General features: G+C 30.5%; 2 protein-coding genes across 2 annotated transcripts; both read left to right on the top strand.

Annotated features, from left to right (window-relative positions):
* The first annotated feature begins 359 nt into the window (after positions 1-359).
* On the top strand, positions 360-3,082 carry Fibp (acidic fibroblast growth factor intracellular-binding protein). Its single transcript, XM_088196823.1, has 10 exons — positions 360-546; positions 621-717; positions 782-883; positions 949-1,173; positions 1,248-1,347; positions 1,420-1,544; positions 1,621-1,689; positions 2,034-2,120; positions 2,184-2,282; positions 2,359-3,082. The coding sequence occupies exons 1-10, from the start codon at positions 462-464 to the stop codon at positions 2,435-2,437; spliced, it is 1,068 nt and encodes a 355-aa protein (XP_088052949.1). The 5' UTR covers positions 360-461; the 3' UTR covers positions 2,438-3,082.
* A 2,415-nt stretch (positions 3,083-5,497) lies between these two features.
* Glys (glycogen [starch] synthase) lies at positions 5,498-16,580 on the top strand. The gene is made up of 14 exons (XM_088198901.1): positions 5,498-5,559; positions 7,634-7,779; positions 9,365-9,442; positions 9,517-9,910; positions 9,973-10,078; positions 10,148-10,256; positions 10,427-10,580; positions 10,851-11,138; positions 11,209-11,323; positions 11,384-11,636; positions 11,708-11,837; positions 12,138-12,219; positions 12,280-12,418; positions 14,942-16,580. The coding sequence occupies exons 2-14, from the start codon at positions 7,641-7,643 to the stop codon at positions 15,043-15,045; spliced, it is 2,091 nt and encodes a 696-aa protein (XP_088055027.1). The 5' UTR covers positions 5,498-5,559; positions 7,634-7,640; the 3' UTR covers positions 15,046-16,580.
* Positions 16,581-16,855: the final 275 nt, after the last annotated feature.

The raw sequence follows: 16,855 nt of genomic DNA, 5'->3' as shown, positions 1-16,855 counted from the left end.
TGTACTACTATGCTATTTTAATGAAAATCTGAGTTTTAAGTCAAGATTATAAAGATATTTAAGAAACACCAAACTTTTATGAGTTTCATTTGCAAAACAAATATGCAATAATAGGCAATATTTTTTTTATTATTTTTCTACATACAACTTAATTATAATCAAAATTGCAGATGCCATTTATAATTAGGTGACTCAAATGTTATGTGATAAAAATATAATAATTTAATTTATTATGATATTGCTTAAAATGATTTAAATATATATTTTTTACATAAATTTAGTATTATTAAAATTTATTAATGTATTGAAATAATTTTATGACGTTTGTAAAAATCATGGTCACAAATTATGTTGTTATGTTAGCAAGTACACTAAACGTCAAACGCCGAGTGTTGAGGTTATGTCAGTCTATTGACAAATATACACTCGCTAGCTTCGTTCAAAAATCTATTTTTATTGTGATGTACGCCGATGTAGACGTTTTCATCAGCAATTATACGTTGGTTGATCCTGAGATTTACCAATTATGGATTGAGGGTTGCTCGTGTTAGTCTTTTTGACAGTTCACCACACTATATATAACCTTGATATTTTTGACATTTGCTTGAATCAATTTTCAGCCAGCGAAGCCGTCGGAACGTTGGAGAAGCGAGGAGTAGTGAAGCAAACCGGAGCACCGTTGGATTTAGTGGCGAGCGATGTTCTAGATCACTACAGGTTTTTATCCTCATAATATATAATTCATCTTATGTGCGTTTTATAATATTTTATTTAACTGCAGGACTTTTTCATTGCTGGAGCGCTTATTGAGCGTTCCGACCAAACTATCGGAACAACTATCGTTCCAATTGGATCCACCGACGAGACAGTTACTCATTGAACGGTATTATAATAATAATATTAATATAAACATACTGAACACTTTTTTTAATTATTTTGATTTTAAAGTTATTACGAGTTCGACGAGCCCGTCGTTAGAGAGTTGCTCGGTAAAAAGAGCTGGAGGCAAAGGAGAGAAGCTGAAGAAGCCGGAGAAAAAGTTGGCGTTTTAGCACGTTCTTGCCGAAGACAATGCCTTAATTTGAAAAGAGTTTTTAAGACCGTTGAAGACTTGACTGGAAGTTTAGAAACAAATATTAAAACTCATTATCTCTTATCTGATCAACTTGCCAAGTATATTTTTATTTTAAAAATTATATATAATATAGATGTTATTTGTTGTTCATATAAATATAATATTGTTATAGAAAATATGCCGCTATTGTATTTATAACATGTATGAGATTCGAAACTTCGAAGAAGAAATTAGCGTACTTAACGTTCAACGATTTTTATCATTGTGCTCAAGTGAGTTTTTTTAATTGATTCGAAATTAGATAAGTCAATTTATTTTTTATTAATATATTTCATTATTATTAGGCAATAAGAACATGTTGGACATACTCCAATGCCGGTCCGGAATCAGATAACGAATTAGACCGCGAGTTCTTTCTTGATTTGAGGGACTTGAGAATTTTACTAGAGAAAGAAAAAGAACACAAACAGTAATGCATTATTTATATCCTTAATCGACTATTTAAATATATGATAATTTTCTAATAAAATGTTTTAATGTTTCAGTTTAATATGTTTGACTTTAAAACCAACGCTTCTAGAAAAATCATATCAAGAATTAGAACTCAATTTTAGGTAAACAAATATTTATATATAATCACTGTTAATCTCATTAAGCAATGCCATATTAGCTCCTATGTGTATAACGACACATGTATTTATCTACAGGTGAAAGGTATAAAATACTCACTCTTTTCTAACAGGGATACAACTGTACCCCAAAGCTTTATTCCAAATTAACATAATTTTTGAAAGAAAATTAGACGTCAAAACATTATATATGCATTAGTATAAATATAATAGTGGACGAACTTCATTAAAGCATTGCCATTGTATATTTTTTTCAAGGCATATGATACTAAAGTTTTTAATGATGATATTAATTTTATTTTAATCAATGTATTAATATTTTCTTTTAGATCATATACTAGAGGTCTCATAGGAGTAGCGTGTAATCTTCATAGACCAAGAGAGTTGCGTTCTTTCTTCGTAGATATAGTAGAAAAGTATGTATTTATTATTTAAAATATAAAACAGTTTACATATTATATATAATCTATTTTGCTTAGATGTATAGAACCTTTTAAGGCTGGCGGTTGGTCAACGACAGATTTAGAACAATTGCTGTCAGCTTATGAAAGCTGTGCCCTACAAATGGATATCTTGAGGTTTGTCTTGTAATTTATTTTTCCTTTATTGCACTACTTTTTTAAAAAAAATTTTAATAAACCATTTATTGTATAGGGAGCAAGATTTGAAGAGTGCTTTCGAACGCTACATGAACGTCATAACAAATTGTATATTAAAAATGTACCATACATGAAAATAGATAATATTAATAAGCCACAAATTTACTGCCCATTGTGAGATTTTATATATTTTTTTCACATAAAATAATATTGATACAATTATGTTAACATTTTTATATAATACATCTATATTTACAATCATTCAATAGTCACTATGGTGTTTTATAATCAAATTATCAATATTTGTGATAATCTATTTCTTATTAGTGAATATTGTATACATTTTTATATCTTTATCATATTATATCGTTGTTATGAAATGTTATGTTTGTGATGGCGGTAACAAGTTACGGCTTTATGATTTCCTTTTATGGTCAATTTGATCATAAACTTTTTAAACTAATTGTGTTTATTCGATGACTATCTATCTTCGCAGCATAGACAAAGCTATTATCGTCTATATTGGTTGCGGATTTTTAAATTGTATTACTGTGGTTTAGGCAATTTGTGAAGAAGTAAATCTTCAAATACTGTTAAATAAATAAAATTATATAAATTTTTAAATTCAACCCAGATTGCCTTAGCTATAAAATTTTGAAGAGTTACTTATCTAAAATTAGTACTTGTGTTCCTACTATTTATTGTATGTTTTAATGTTGTTTTGTTTAAAAAATGCATGTTTTGTATAAAAAAAAATAATAAACATATTTTTTAATTATTAATTTTATTTTTTTTGTAAATATATGAGAAGTAGTGATATTAGGAAAAAAATATATTCTAAAATGTATAAAAAAAGATGACTGACAGTGAAACGCCTGAAATCTACTATTGTTGAAGTGATATAAATTTAAAAAAAAACATGTTTTTGAGCGTAAAGTGCGAATTTATGAGCGTGTACCGCTAAAAAGCTGACAGCAAGCCTGTATTCTAGTCTAGATAATTTTATAGCATATTAATTAATTTTAAAACCTCTAAAATGAATCTGAATAGGTGCTTTTTACAGGGAATTATTTTATAAGATATGTGCATTTAAATAAATACTTTGTTCTATTAAACGAATTTTTTATCTACGGTAAATCTTCCTTCGGAAAATGATTTGTTACAGAGACTTTGACTTTGTGGTATTATCTTTGTTTTAAATTTATAAATCCTTGACCGCGTATTATATTCTAAGAACCGCTACACTTGAAAAATTTAAACTAAAAGAAAATGCTCATTTATTATGGTTGGAAAAATTAGATAGGAGCTGTTGATTCTTGATTCGTCACATTGAAGATTCTACATCACAGGGGAAACCTACACCTCCCAGATTCCAGTGCCTCCAGAGTGTCACAGACGCTAGACTTCCAGAAGCCCTATGCCACAACGCCTTCAGTAGATCAATGCCCGTAAAAATAAATCTTATGAAAGGTCAAGCATCAAATAATACTTTACTTATTATTTTAAACAATTATGTGGAAATATACAAGTTGAAACTTGCAACTCTCTACGATAATTTTTTTTTTTAAATAACAGTTTGTTTTAATACAAATTTCAAAAATTACTATTTTTGTGTTGTAATAATCTAATAAAAAATCGATCAATTAGACATAGCTTTAAATAAATTTTTTTTAATATATTATGGTTAAAACACACCTTGAAATGTTCCTCTAATATATATTACCTAATCTAATATAAATAGATTCATCTTTAAAATATCAACGAAACTCGTTGAACGATTTTTAATTCTATTGTCTATTTGGAAGTCACTAGTAATTGTATTCATTAGTTTATAAATGTATGATATTATGCATTAATGCTCTTTTATATAGGTGATATGAAAATATAGCGTATTTATCGGATACAAGAGTTATTTTGTCTTATAAAATTATACTGCTGCGCTACCAAACGTAAAACAACTATTTCAAAGTGAAATGGCAGTTTTATCCTGAAAATTAAAAGTTCTTACTGTGTGGCTAAGTGTGCCTCATAATTATACATATAAAAAAATAGTACATTTTAGCACAAAAATAGGATTCCTGAAATTATCCACTTAGCTAAGATGGAGAAAAATTACTAATCCGCCATACGAGACTGTTTTATAAACACGCCTTTATCTGTTTGTAACGCCAAATCATTTTTTTAAATAAGATAAGAAATATATTGGTTCTGAGAAACCCCCTGCGCCAGATGATAAAGATACCGGAAATTCGAACCATGGGCTGGCAATGATAGTTTAGTTTTCGCCGGGGCTGGATGTGAACGTGCAGCAGTGCCTCAGGCTCGACGCCATAATTTGGCTTTTGCATATTGATCTTCCATATAAAACTCGCTTTCGATTAAGTTATTTAATTTGTTCACCTAGTACGCATGTAAATTGTCAGCCATGTTGGACGCATTATTTGTATTTGTTAGCCAAGTGCTAACAACGCATTTTGTCACGCTCGGCGATTTCTTTATTTTATAAACACCAGAACAAAAAAAATGAAAAAAAAAATTTTTGTGTTGAAAATGGAATGAAATGCAGTGGCATGGTGCAAATCTTTTATCAATGCCACTATATCCAAACGAAGGATTTATGAATGGTACAAATGTTTTTAATAGGGTCTTATAACATATATAAAAAGATAAAAAAATGCGAGCTAGCACATCAAAAGAAATAAGGAGCTTGTTATCAGTAATTTATTAGCGAGCCTGCTTCTCTTCCAGTTGATGCAACGCAATTTTTGCCATAATAATTTTTATTCCAAAACTGTTTTAAACATAAACAGCGCAATAAAGAAATTGTTGAAAAGAGACATCGAAATAATTTTTTTTATATATATTATTCTTGCCTCACAATAATATTTTGATAATAAAAATACGACTACTCTTTATTTACCATCATATTTAATGGAATTCAATCAATAATTTTTTAACTACATCAATATTTGATGAAAATTAGCTGTAATGATTGTAAAAAGTTGAAAAACAATTATTTTTGCCAAATTGATTGATTTATATGAAAAATAGTGAGCGTTCATGGTCAGAATTATTTTGAATTTGGGCGGGTCGGTATGTCGCAATAGTAGATTCCTATCGAACCACCTATCAAGGTGACCCCGAGATACATAGGCGGGGGCGAAGGGGCGAAGCGGCGAACGCACTGACACGACAGTCGACAGCTGTGGCTCGTGTCGCCGGTAGTTCGTCAATTCGCTCATCCGCCCACAAACAGGTGAGCTGAAAAAACCTTGTGTCAATCGCCATTTTCAGCAAATTTCCGCATTCTATTCAAATTTTCATTCTTTTCAAAGATCTAAACACCAAAAAATTCGTCCATAATTTTTTTGACATTTCGACCCGGTATTTGAATCTAATTCAATTAAGCTCGACCAATAAAACTTTAAAGCTGTTTCATCGCGACTTTAATTCATCGCGATGAAACTTTCAGTCATGTTTAACATTTTAAAAAGAGCTCGTTTATCAGCGGGCGTAAAAGTGGATAGACCGGTATGCGAACAAGCGAATAAGCGTATAAGCGAATTTACGCATTAAAAACTCTGCCCAACAGAACGATAAGAGGATTTTTAATTATTTTACTACTATCTAAGTGATCTTTCCGTGAACCGTTTCGAATACTTTTCTTCTGTGGTTTATTTTGTTGATTATGTAATTTTAGCGAGGATTATGTTTATCTACGATCGATAAAAAATATAAATGACACCGACGAAAGTGTTTGTATTTGCATATCTTAAAAATATCGAAAGTTGAACTTATGCCAATCAGAACCGGAACTGTGTCCTTGACCGGCCATTTTTTTATTTTGCACTGGCCAAAAAAATCGCTTTTATGTGCAATTTTAAAAATAGATTTGCTTCGCGAATTTCTTTAATGGATGTAATATTATTTTCAGCGCGCATTCTTGGCCCGTGAATGAAAATTAACTGAAAAATTTCAGACTTTAATAAAATTGACCTCAACAAAGGTTAATATATAGTAAAATTTTCATATCTATACCATCGTGGATTAAGAAAAAAATGCTATCGAAAACATAAGCCTTTAAAAATTGACCGTGTTCAACACATTTATTACTTATATAAAAAATGTTTATAATAATATTCATTAAATTCTTTTTACGATTTTTTTATTATAATTGCGTAATAAACGTTGTTATTAATTAAAAGTATTGCATAAATTCAGAGATAAAGACGATTTCATTCTAATACCATCTTCTGTAATAAATATTATTTACTATAGTACATTAATAAATTAGCAAACAGCTGTCAATCAATACGTTCCATTCGTAACAAATATTATTGCATTATTTTTATATAAAAATTAAGAAATGCTATTTTCATTATTTTATTTATTTAACACAAAAAGATCAATTACCTCTCTCCCCTTGTTTAACTTAATTGATTTATTTTTATTTTAATAAATACTTGAAATACATTTATTTCATGTACGATGACTAATTTAACAACTAATATTTTTTATATATCAAACGGCTTCCATAAATTATGTCACAGGTTTGGGGGGTCAGCGGAATTGTTACAGTGTGAACAAAACAGAAGTCTGGCTCGATGAAATCTTGTGACATATAAGGGGGAGGAGGGTAAAAATTCACGAAAAATCTGTGACATAATTTACAGAAGCTGCCTTATACGTATAGTTTCAAATTTACTACAATAAAATATAAAAAAAATTACAGCTGTTGTACATAGACACAAAAGCTGTAATTTACTTTAAAGAGTTGCTTTATTGGCCACTATTTTAGAAATAATAACCATATTGGTCTGATATGTCTTATTAATATGTCGTATGACCAGACGTCCCCCTCAAAATATTTCCGAGATAATTTTTTTTTAATATCCTTTGATATTTTCAAAATCTGGCCACCTTAATTTTACATCTTATGTTTTACGCAAATAATAAAAGTAAGTTTCGTGAATGTTCTTTTTTACACTGGAATCATTCCAAAATATTACTTAAAATTTAAGTAAAAAGTACGTATTGTAAGTATAATGAGCTTTGAACTAATAATTTATTCTACAATGCATATAAAGAAATAATCATAGAGACGCAATTTGGTATTAGGAATTATTTTGGTACATTATTTGGCATTCGTTGTTTGGATATTAATAACAAAAGCATTTTATAAGATACATGTATAATTGGCAAATTAAACTGTAACTAAATAGTTTCAGTTAGGATTGCTGATGTTTTTTCAGAAGAAGTGAGTCTGTGTCTACTTTTACTATAAGGCTATATATCTCTTCTTCCTATTGTTAATGTAATATATTTTTCAGCTCAATCATGTCGAGGGACAGAACCAGCCGGAGGTTCTACAGGGTGGATTCGATGCACGAGCTGCGCGCCTTCTTAGACAGGGGACAAGCGGCCAACATAGAGAACAGATGGACGTTCGAAGTGGCGTGGGAAGCGGCAAACAAAGGTAATTGTCAAAGGTCAACGAATCACTCTTACTGCCATTCAATAGCATGCATATTGGCACTCGGACGTCTTGGAGACGAGCCATTAGCTATGAGACGACAACCTAGACATTTCGCATTTCAAGATCACTGTCCGTATTATGCAACAGCTGAAATGAAAGAATTGCCTTTATAATGTAATTAATACTTTGTGTGTGCGGTTGAATACGAGACTCCTTTCAGAAGCTGGCGTATTCTGTTACTTCTATTTAAAATGTGAAACCACGTGTGGTTACGGACAAAGAGATTTACCTTAGAATTTCCACACAGATTGTGTTACTATTATGATGGAAATCTTGCTTAGCTTATATGAATCGTTTATTTTCAAAATTTAACGACTTCATAAAAAATTAAATAGTTAAAATTTAAATTTAAACTACCGCCACACCAAGATGTCTTACAATCGCTAACTTGCATTCCACTTGATTTTAGGGAAATGAAGGCAAAATTTAATTCCATGCTATATTCTAAAAGTATTTAAGAACCTGTAGACGCATCAGTTGCATTTCAAACTTTCATCGAAAAAAAAAATGTTCACGGATGTATGGTGTCGGTTTTACAGGTTGATGATTTTGAAAAGGCTTTTGCCAAATTATATTATGATTTTATCAAAAAAAAAATGTAAAACTTTATTCCATATCAATGGCGTAACCAAAATTTTGCCAAGGAGAGGGTTGTTAAGAAAAATAATTAAAGCTTGTAAGAAAATATTTTTTTTATTTAAATTCAAATATGAAGTATTTTCACTAAATGAACATATTTATTTTATATATAAAGTGAACAAAAAAATACAAATTTTATCTTTGCGTTTTTAATTATATTTTTGAATATTTTACTCTCCTCAAGGAAGGAGTGGGGGTGTTGAAACCACACTTTAAAATTTAGCATCTTATAAAAAAGAATATGAAATATTTATATAAAAAATTAATAAACTCCAGAATATTGTACTTTTTTGGTGGGACGACTAATTACAGAAGGGTGGTCAGTTTTTTTAATATGAATAGCCGTTAGCCGCTAAGGCAGATTTGAAACAGTTGTTTTGAGGTTAAACCCAAATTCATGAGATTTAATCCGGAGGTTTCCTACGGTGTTCTATTTTACAGAAGGAACTTATTTTTTTCTTCAACGGTTAAAACAGTATATCACAAGTCAAACTGGCCTTTTTTTATGATTAATATTATGAGTTAATTTCTCCAAATGTATTATAAATAGAAAAGCGATTCTCACTAACGACTCTTGATCAATTTAATATCAATCAATGTCTTAACACTAATACCAAAATGTATAAGATAAATGTACTTAGTTCTAATAGATACCAGTTAACTAAAACTAATGATGATAGCTTCTATTTTTGTAATTGGTTTATTGTAAAATATATAATATGAATCATAGCTGAAACTATAGACACCCTATTGAAATCTTCCATTTTTAAATTAATTTACAAACATATGGCGAGTGTCAGTGTTGTTATATTGACAAAGTATAAATATGTGTCATCGACCGTTTTAGATGGCAACTGTATTAAAAATCGCTAATGCATTTTTCCAGTTGGGGGTATATACACTGTCATCCGATCCAAGGCATACATGTCTACAGAAGAAATGGGAGATCAATATTGCTTATTAGGTATATAGCACGACATATCTATAAATATCCGATACTTAAGATCTCAAATTGATTGCATAAGTATGCTTTAAAAGGTCCTTACAAGGAGTATTGTGCAAGGACAGAAGTTGAAGAATCAGAATTTCCCCCAAACAGTCCTCTCAACGAAGCCGTAAACGCGATGAGAGCACAGGGTTACAAAATACACTGCGGACAATGGCTGGTCGATGGAAATCCTCAGATAGTCCTATTCGATATCGGATCAGGCGCTTGGAGGCTTGACGAATTCAAGCAACACTTGTGGGACACGTGCAATTTGGGCATTCCTCATTTAGACATAGAAGCTAACGACGCCGTCATTCTCGGCTACATGGTGGCGCAGTTCGTCGAAGAGTTTAGGAAGGCAGCTGAAAGAATGACGGATAGTCCTCCGCGAATCGTGGCTCACTTTCACGAATGGCAAACCGGAGTGGGATTAATCGCTTTGAGGTGATTCATGATTTATATTTCAAGTCTAACGATCAGATTTGATTAAAGCGTATTAATTTCAGGTCAAAGCATGTGGACGTTGCTACAGTATTCACGACTCACGCTACTCTATTGGGCCGGTACTTGTGCGCTGGAAACACGGATTTCTACAATAATCTGGATAAAGCTGTAATATATACAATGCATCTGGTTTGAATTCTTGAATGCTTCAGTAATTTAATCGCAATTGGTTCACAGTTCAAAGTTGACGAGGAGGCTGGAAAGAGGCAGATCTATCATCGGTATTGCATGGAACGTGCCGCTACACACATGGCGCATATATTTACGACTGTTTCTGAAATTACTGGTGAGATATATGAGATAGATATTAAATTTTAATAAAATTATTGATTACCTGTTTCTCGATTTTAAATAATTTTCTTTTAAAAATACGAGAACAGCAAGTTCAGGATCGCCACACATAGTGCTGCACTCAATTCCATAAAATACCACTTTAAATTGTATTTAAATTTTTAGGTTATGAAGCTGAACATCTTCTAAAAAGAAAACCTGACATCATCACGCCCAATGGCTTAAACGTCAAAAAGTTTTCAGCTTTACACGAATTCCAGAATTTACATGCAATTTCAAAGGAAAAGATTCACGATTTCATCAGGGGTCACTTCTATGGGTAACTGACTTTTATACTTTTCTTAAAAATAAGTAATTATTATTAGAATTAGAAGAATTGCTGATCGTTTTATTGTATATATTTATATATAAAAAACATAATGTAATTACAGTAAAAAAATAATGAGTCAAAAAAAAAGGAATTTTTAACAAATTAGGAATTTAATTACAAAAATATTTAATATGATACGGAACAATATTTATAAGAATATTGTGGATATTAAAATAAAAAGGTAATGTAATTTTAAAACTAATTAACATTTCATTACAGTCATTTTAATTTCGATCTGGACAAAACGCTGTACTTCTTCATCGCTGGACGATATGAATACGGAAACAAGGGCGCGGATATCTTCATCGAGGCTTTAGCAAGACTCAATCATTACTTGAAATCGGCAAATTCAGACGTCACAGTCGTCGCTTTTCTAATTTTCCCGACAAAGACCAACAACTTCAATGTTGAAAGCTTGCGTGGACACGCCGTTACGAAAAGTTTAAGCAACACTATCCAAGATATTCAGCAACAAGTCGGAAAGAGGATGTATGATACTTGCATGAGGTAAATTATCACTTCTTATCATATCTCAATACAACCTGAAAAATGTATCTCATTGTTTGTGATAATTTAGGGGACACATTCCTGAACCTGCAACGCTGCTCCGAAAAGAAGAGATTGTTAGATTAAAACGATGCATTTACGCAATGCAAAGAGATGGCTTACCTCCAATCACAACTCACAACATTGTAAGTACTACGATTTTATTAGTTTATTGAACGAGTTCTTTAATTTGATGATGTACTCAGATTGACGATTGGAACGATCCTGTCTTGAACGGAATCAGAAGATGTAAGCTCTTTAACACTATCAACGACAACGTCAAAGTCATTTTCCACCCCGAATTCTTATCCTCCACCAATCCACTCTTGAGTTTGGAATACGAAGAGTTTGTACGCGGTTGCCATTTGGGTGTGTTTCCGTCGTATTACGAACCGTGGGGTTATACTCCGGCTGAGTGCACCGTAATGGGTATTCCTAGCGTCACTACCAATTTATCAGGTGAGCATTGAAATAAGATGTATGTAAAAAAATATGTTTGGAGAGCTTCAATGTTTTATTCATCTAAATAGGTTTTGGATGCTTCATGCAAGAACATATCGCTGATCCAATGTCGTACGGTATTTACGTTGTAGATCGTCGTTATATTTCCTTGGAAGGATCGGTACAGCAACTAGCACAATATATGTTCGATTTTACAAGGTAATATATAATATACACGTATATAATTTATTGATTTTTTATTGATATTTGTTATTGCCCATATTTTGATTATCTTAACTTTTTGTCTTGTTTTTATATCTACTTTTACTTGTATCTGTTTTAATTTTATTTATAAAATTATTAAAGTCTTCGTTGGCATTTTCTAATAATTTAAAATTGCAGATTTTATCTATAGTTCATTTTAAATATCTCTTTAATCGGATTTTTGCAGCTAGGAAATTTTCAGTCAAAAAATTAAAATATTACTTTTTATACATTTATTGCTATTATTAATTATAGAATGAATCGTCGTCAAAGGATAATTCAAAGAAACAGAACCGAGAGACTATCGGATTTGATGGACTGGAGAAATCTTGGAATCGTAAGTTTATGAAGAACTATGCTGTGTATGACATAATCTAACTTGATTTTTATTTTGCAGTTTTATAGGCAAGCTCGTGTTAAAGCTTTGAAAGCCGTTTATCCTGATTACGTGGACGAACTTGAATCTGAAAACGGCGGAGGTGGGCGTTTCAGCTATCCGAGACCGATATCCGAACCACCGAGTCCATCACATTCACGTATGTCTATTGCATAATTTCCTTATGATAAGGGTGTTCTGAAGAGTATTATTAATTTAGGATGCAGAGGATAGTGTTGTATCTTGGGACAGTTTTTTTTTAAAACGTGTCCTCAGGTACAACACTAATATTTATAAGTAAGATCTCGTCTAATTAAATTTTTTTATGACAAACAGTAATAGAGAATGATAACAAAGACGAAGCTTACGAAGATTGTGTATCACCTAATAATGAAGGTGAAGCGGTTGTAGAAGAAGTTGCGAATGAAAGTGATTCTAAAGTATGCGTTGAGACCGAATCTGAAGTGAAAGAGCCTGAGGTCGAAGAACAAATTGAAGAAAAGCCAAAGTTTAGGCTTCACATTAAGAAATCGTTCACGGAACCTGCCGAATTAAAGAGCATAGCGATCGATCTGTTCGATACTGAAGAGATCATTAACGATAAGTGCGTTATAAATAACATTGTCGATACAGGAGAAGACGGAGGAATCGAAATAGACTTTTCAAATAGGCACGTTGACGACGTTGTTCGCAGCAGAAACGATTGCTTAGTGATGTGCAGCTCAGTGGAGCACGATATCAGTTCGGGAGACTGCGATGACAATTACAAGACGCCCAATGAGAATGTCTTGGAAACACTAAGCGAAACTATTTATGAACAGATCGACGAGCTCATCGCGAAGCTGTCAGAAAACGTCGACCGATGTGACGAGCCACAGGCTGAAGCGACGCAGACGGTATGAAAGACAGAGATGAGGGTTCCATCGTCGTCGTCTAAATTGTAACGTATTTTCAGAGAATTTGGGCTGTGGGTTTGCTGCACTGATGCACTAGTTTGGATTTATATCACAGATCGTTCTGACGACAGATAGAATCTGTTGTATTATCAGAATGTTTCGATTCAAAACACATGATTATTATATTAGATTATGTAAGAAAATCGGCTTAACACCACTTGAACGTATCAAATGGCTCTAAAATAATCCTCATTTTTGTCACAAAGATAAGATAAGTCATGCAAACTTCATCTGTCGCAATAGTTCTTTTTTGAGACCGTCTCATTTTTCAGATAGCAAAAATTTAATTTTTTAAAATATTCTGTAAAATTTATATTTACTCAAAAAATATTTTTAATTGCATTTTTATGATAAATCATAACAGACTATAATGTGTGGTTCAGTTTGAGCCAGCGGTTTCCAAACTTTATGCTACTACGCATCCCTAAAAAAAAATTCTGCGCCTCCCTAAAAATTTTTTTTAATAGATATAATAATATAAACACGTTTTAAATAATAAAACATTTATTTAAAAAAATCTGAACTTTTATTGATTTCTAGATAGTATGGTATGAAAATTATTTTTTTATAAAAAAGTTTTGGCGCCCCCTAGTTTGGAAACCGCTGGTTTAATTAAGCTTTAAATCATACTTAAATTTATAATTAATTATTAGTTATGTAACAATGAATATAACTATATTCAATGTTACACTGTGACTAAAATATTTTGTCATAAAGATTAGACGATGGAATTCATACGTTCATTCAATAAAATCTTGTTAACACGTTACAGGTCATTGACGCATTTATGCGTCATTTATAATTTCATGTTAAAGACTACTTAATATCGAGAAAGTTAATATAAAAAGAAAAGAAAGAAAGTTAAAATAATTATATCAAGTGATAATATAGTCTTTATACAATACGGCTGTTTTTTTTATAAAAATAACATATTTCTTTAATACGTCCTACATACAATTAAATAGATTCGTTGAAAGTTATTCATGGGGTGTTCACTGTTCTGATTAACGCTCGCTCGCACCTAACCTACATAACAGTTCAAGTGCGAGCTAGATATTTTATAAAATATTTCTACAAAATTTCTACTAATTTATTGTTCATTTATATTTATAAATGTTATATATTTTTTAATTCACATGATCGTCCTTTATTTTTATTCTAACCATTTGATATTTATTCTGACCCTGAATAATATAATTATGACCAGGCTGTTAATAAAATTCTGACCTAGATTTTATTTTTATTCTGACCCAAAGTTGATTTAAATTCTAAACATTTAATTTATTGCCATTTTCTAACGATATCTATAATGATAATAAAATAATTTCTTTAAATAAGAAATGTTAGTTTAGTTTTTATTCTATGTATCACGTTAATTTAATTTTTATACTTGATAAGATTTGTATCGGAATAAACATAGGAATTATAAAAACATGTGATAGAGTTAATTTAACTATTTGGTTGCCGAAATCCAATATATGGCGAAAGTTGCTGAAAAATAATCGGAAACATGTTTAATAAACTATAGAGTATTTGCGTAATAGGCAGATTACATTTTTTGCTGAATTAATGCATTTTTAATTTGTAATGCGTATTTATTTAAATAGTAACCTCAAAATATTTGACAACCAATGTGTTGAAGATTTGTAATAATATTATTATTTTTTGTTGTATTAGGTCTACTTTTATAATTTATATCATTTTAAATCTTCTTAATTTCTTTATAGGTGCAACAACTCCAGCTGCTTCAGTTCATGGCTCTGACAATGAAGATGAAGACGATGAAGTTGACGAAGAGAAAGAGCTAGCCGAACTTCAAATATCCAACTAACTAATATATCAATAGAAACTTCTATAAATCCTAATTAGGAATTTATAATAAAAACTCTAACTCTTTAGAACGGAATAGATGAGATCAATTTTTAATCACTATGAAACGGAACCCTCTGCCTCGATCTCAAATTGAATTGGATTTTTTAGTGCAACAGATCGTGATTTCCGTCCACAATCATCACAAGAACAAGCAGCTAAGCAATGTACAATTCTACAGGGTACCTAGGAAAAATAATATCTATTTCATGCTCGCACTTGTGGACGCGACGTAATCATAAAAGTCAAATCCATGATGACTTCTCTGTTTTGCTTCCTTATGTGATAGTTAATATGCCATAATTTTTCAGTGAAAAATAATACCAAGCTGTACATTTCAAGTATTAAAAACGACACGGAAACTAATACAATCTGTGTGTAGATGTAATGTGTATAAGTAATAACGGCACATTTAGATAAAACTAGTCTAACTCGTGTGCCACACTATATATGTACCTTCAATCAATTTGCCATAAAAATGTATCAATGATTTTATTTACTACTAAACTGAAGAATGTAAAAGTTATATAAAATATTTCACAATGAATTTTGCAGCTATTAACGATTAAAAGCATATGAAACCATGATCATATTTTTAATCAAGCAATTGAATAAACTATTGATTTGATAGGTTTCTTTTTTAATTTTATGGTTTATTACTTATAATAAGTAAGTAAGCAAATCATAACGGTTTGAATCTTGTTTCAGACCAAATTATTTCGAAACTAGCAATATATTATCGATATGAAATATATTTTATAACAAAGTCTTTCCTAGTTTACTTGGATACTATGTACGTATTAAATTTTATTTTATTTTTATATAAATTTTGCACATACTGCAATTTTTAAATGGTTTTTTAGCTGAATGTATTTTTATAATGATTTTAATATATGGGGCGAGTCAAATGAAAACCTTTAATATGTTTTATCTGTAATTTATTGAACGAAAACTATAGCAATGTACTTTTTTGCCTGATTTAATTGAGAAGAGTGCTGCAAAACTACCGCCGTATCAGAAATTTCTAGTCCACTAATAAACTTGCTGCAGTAATAGACATGCATCACTATACTGAACTAATTTGAACTGATTCATACTGCCCCCGATGATGAATTTATAAGACAATAGAGCAGTGCTTTAAATTTTCATTTGACTCGAAAGGTTGAAATAATATCAAATGCAATAATTTTTACTGAATGTGGGCTTTCTGTAATTCGTGTTTTTTTTATTATTATTTTATTTTATACATACATGTTTTAACTGTATTTGTGTTCAGTGTGATACTATAGTGATAGCAATCGCATTTAGGCTCACGATTATAAGTTTAATAATTTGGATCAATCATCCGACATGACCTATTTTGATCAGTTGCTTTTTGTGTGGTATGTTGTTAACTAGTCGTAAGAAGAGAATATTTATTTTTAAGGTTTATTTTAAACAAAAAAATTTTACACCCTAGCCGATTTTAAAATATATTCAATTGATCATTTCTTGATATATTTTGTATTTTATTTATATTTTATAATATATCTTTTAATACAAAAATAATAATGTATATGTGAAGTGTTAAATCAAATTAATTCCAATTATTATATATATATATATACATATATATTTAGCCAAATTTTACTAAAGGCATACATGAATTTCTTATTTACGTACATATAATATATATATATATATATATATATATATATATATATATATATATATATATATATATATATATATATATATATATATATATATATATATCAAATGTAATTTTTCAA

The sequence above is a fragment of the Plectrocnemia conspersa genome, unplaced genomic scaffold (genome assembly GCF_051122295.1).
Source record: "Plectrocnemia conspersa isolate PC_06_02 unplaced genomic scaffold, ASM5112229v1 ptg000011l, whole genome shotgun sequence".
NCBI lineage: Eukaryota > Metazoa > Arthropoda > Insecta > Trichoptera > Polycentropodidae > Plectrocnemia > Plectrocnemia conspersa.
This window is presented reverse-complemented; position numbering and strand designations above follow the sequence as displayed.

What these genes read in the sequence shown, in the direction of transcription:
- Fibp (XM_088196823.1), top strand. Translation starts at nt 462, where the DNA reads ATGTACGCCGATGTAGACGTTTTCATCAGCAATTATACGTTGGTTGAT. An exon ending in TTATCTGATCAACTTGCCAA is followed by an intron (nt 1,174 to 1,247) that starts GTATATTTTTAT and finishes ATATTGTTATAG; the next exon opens with AAAATATGCCGCTATTGTAT. An exon ending in AAAGAAAAAGAACACAAACA is followed by an intron (nt 1,545 to 1,620) that starts GTAATGCATTAT and finishes TTAATGTTTCAG; the next exon opens with TTTAATATGTTTGACTTTAA.
- Glys (XM_088198901.1), top strand. Translation starts at nt 7,641, where the DNA reads ATGTCGAGGGACAGAACCAGCCGGAGGTTCTACAGGGTGGATTCGATG. An exon ending in GTGGGAAGCGGCAAACAAAG is followed by an intron (nt 7,780 to 9,364) that starts GTAATTGTCAAA and finishes GCATTTTTCCAG; the next exon opens with TTGGGGGTATATACACTGTC. An exon ending in ACCGAGTCCATCACATTCAC is followed by an intron (nt 12,419 to 14,941) that starts GTATGTCTATTG and finishes ATTTCTTTATAG; the next exon opens with GTGCAACAACTCCAGCTGCT.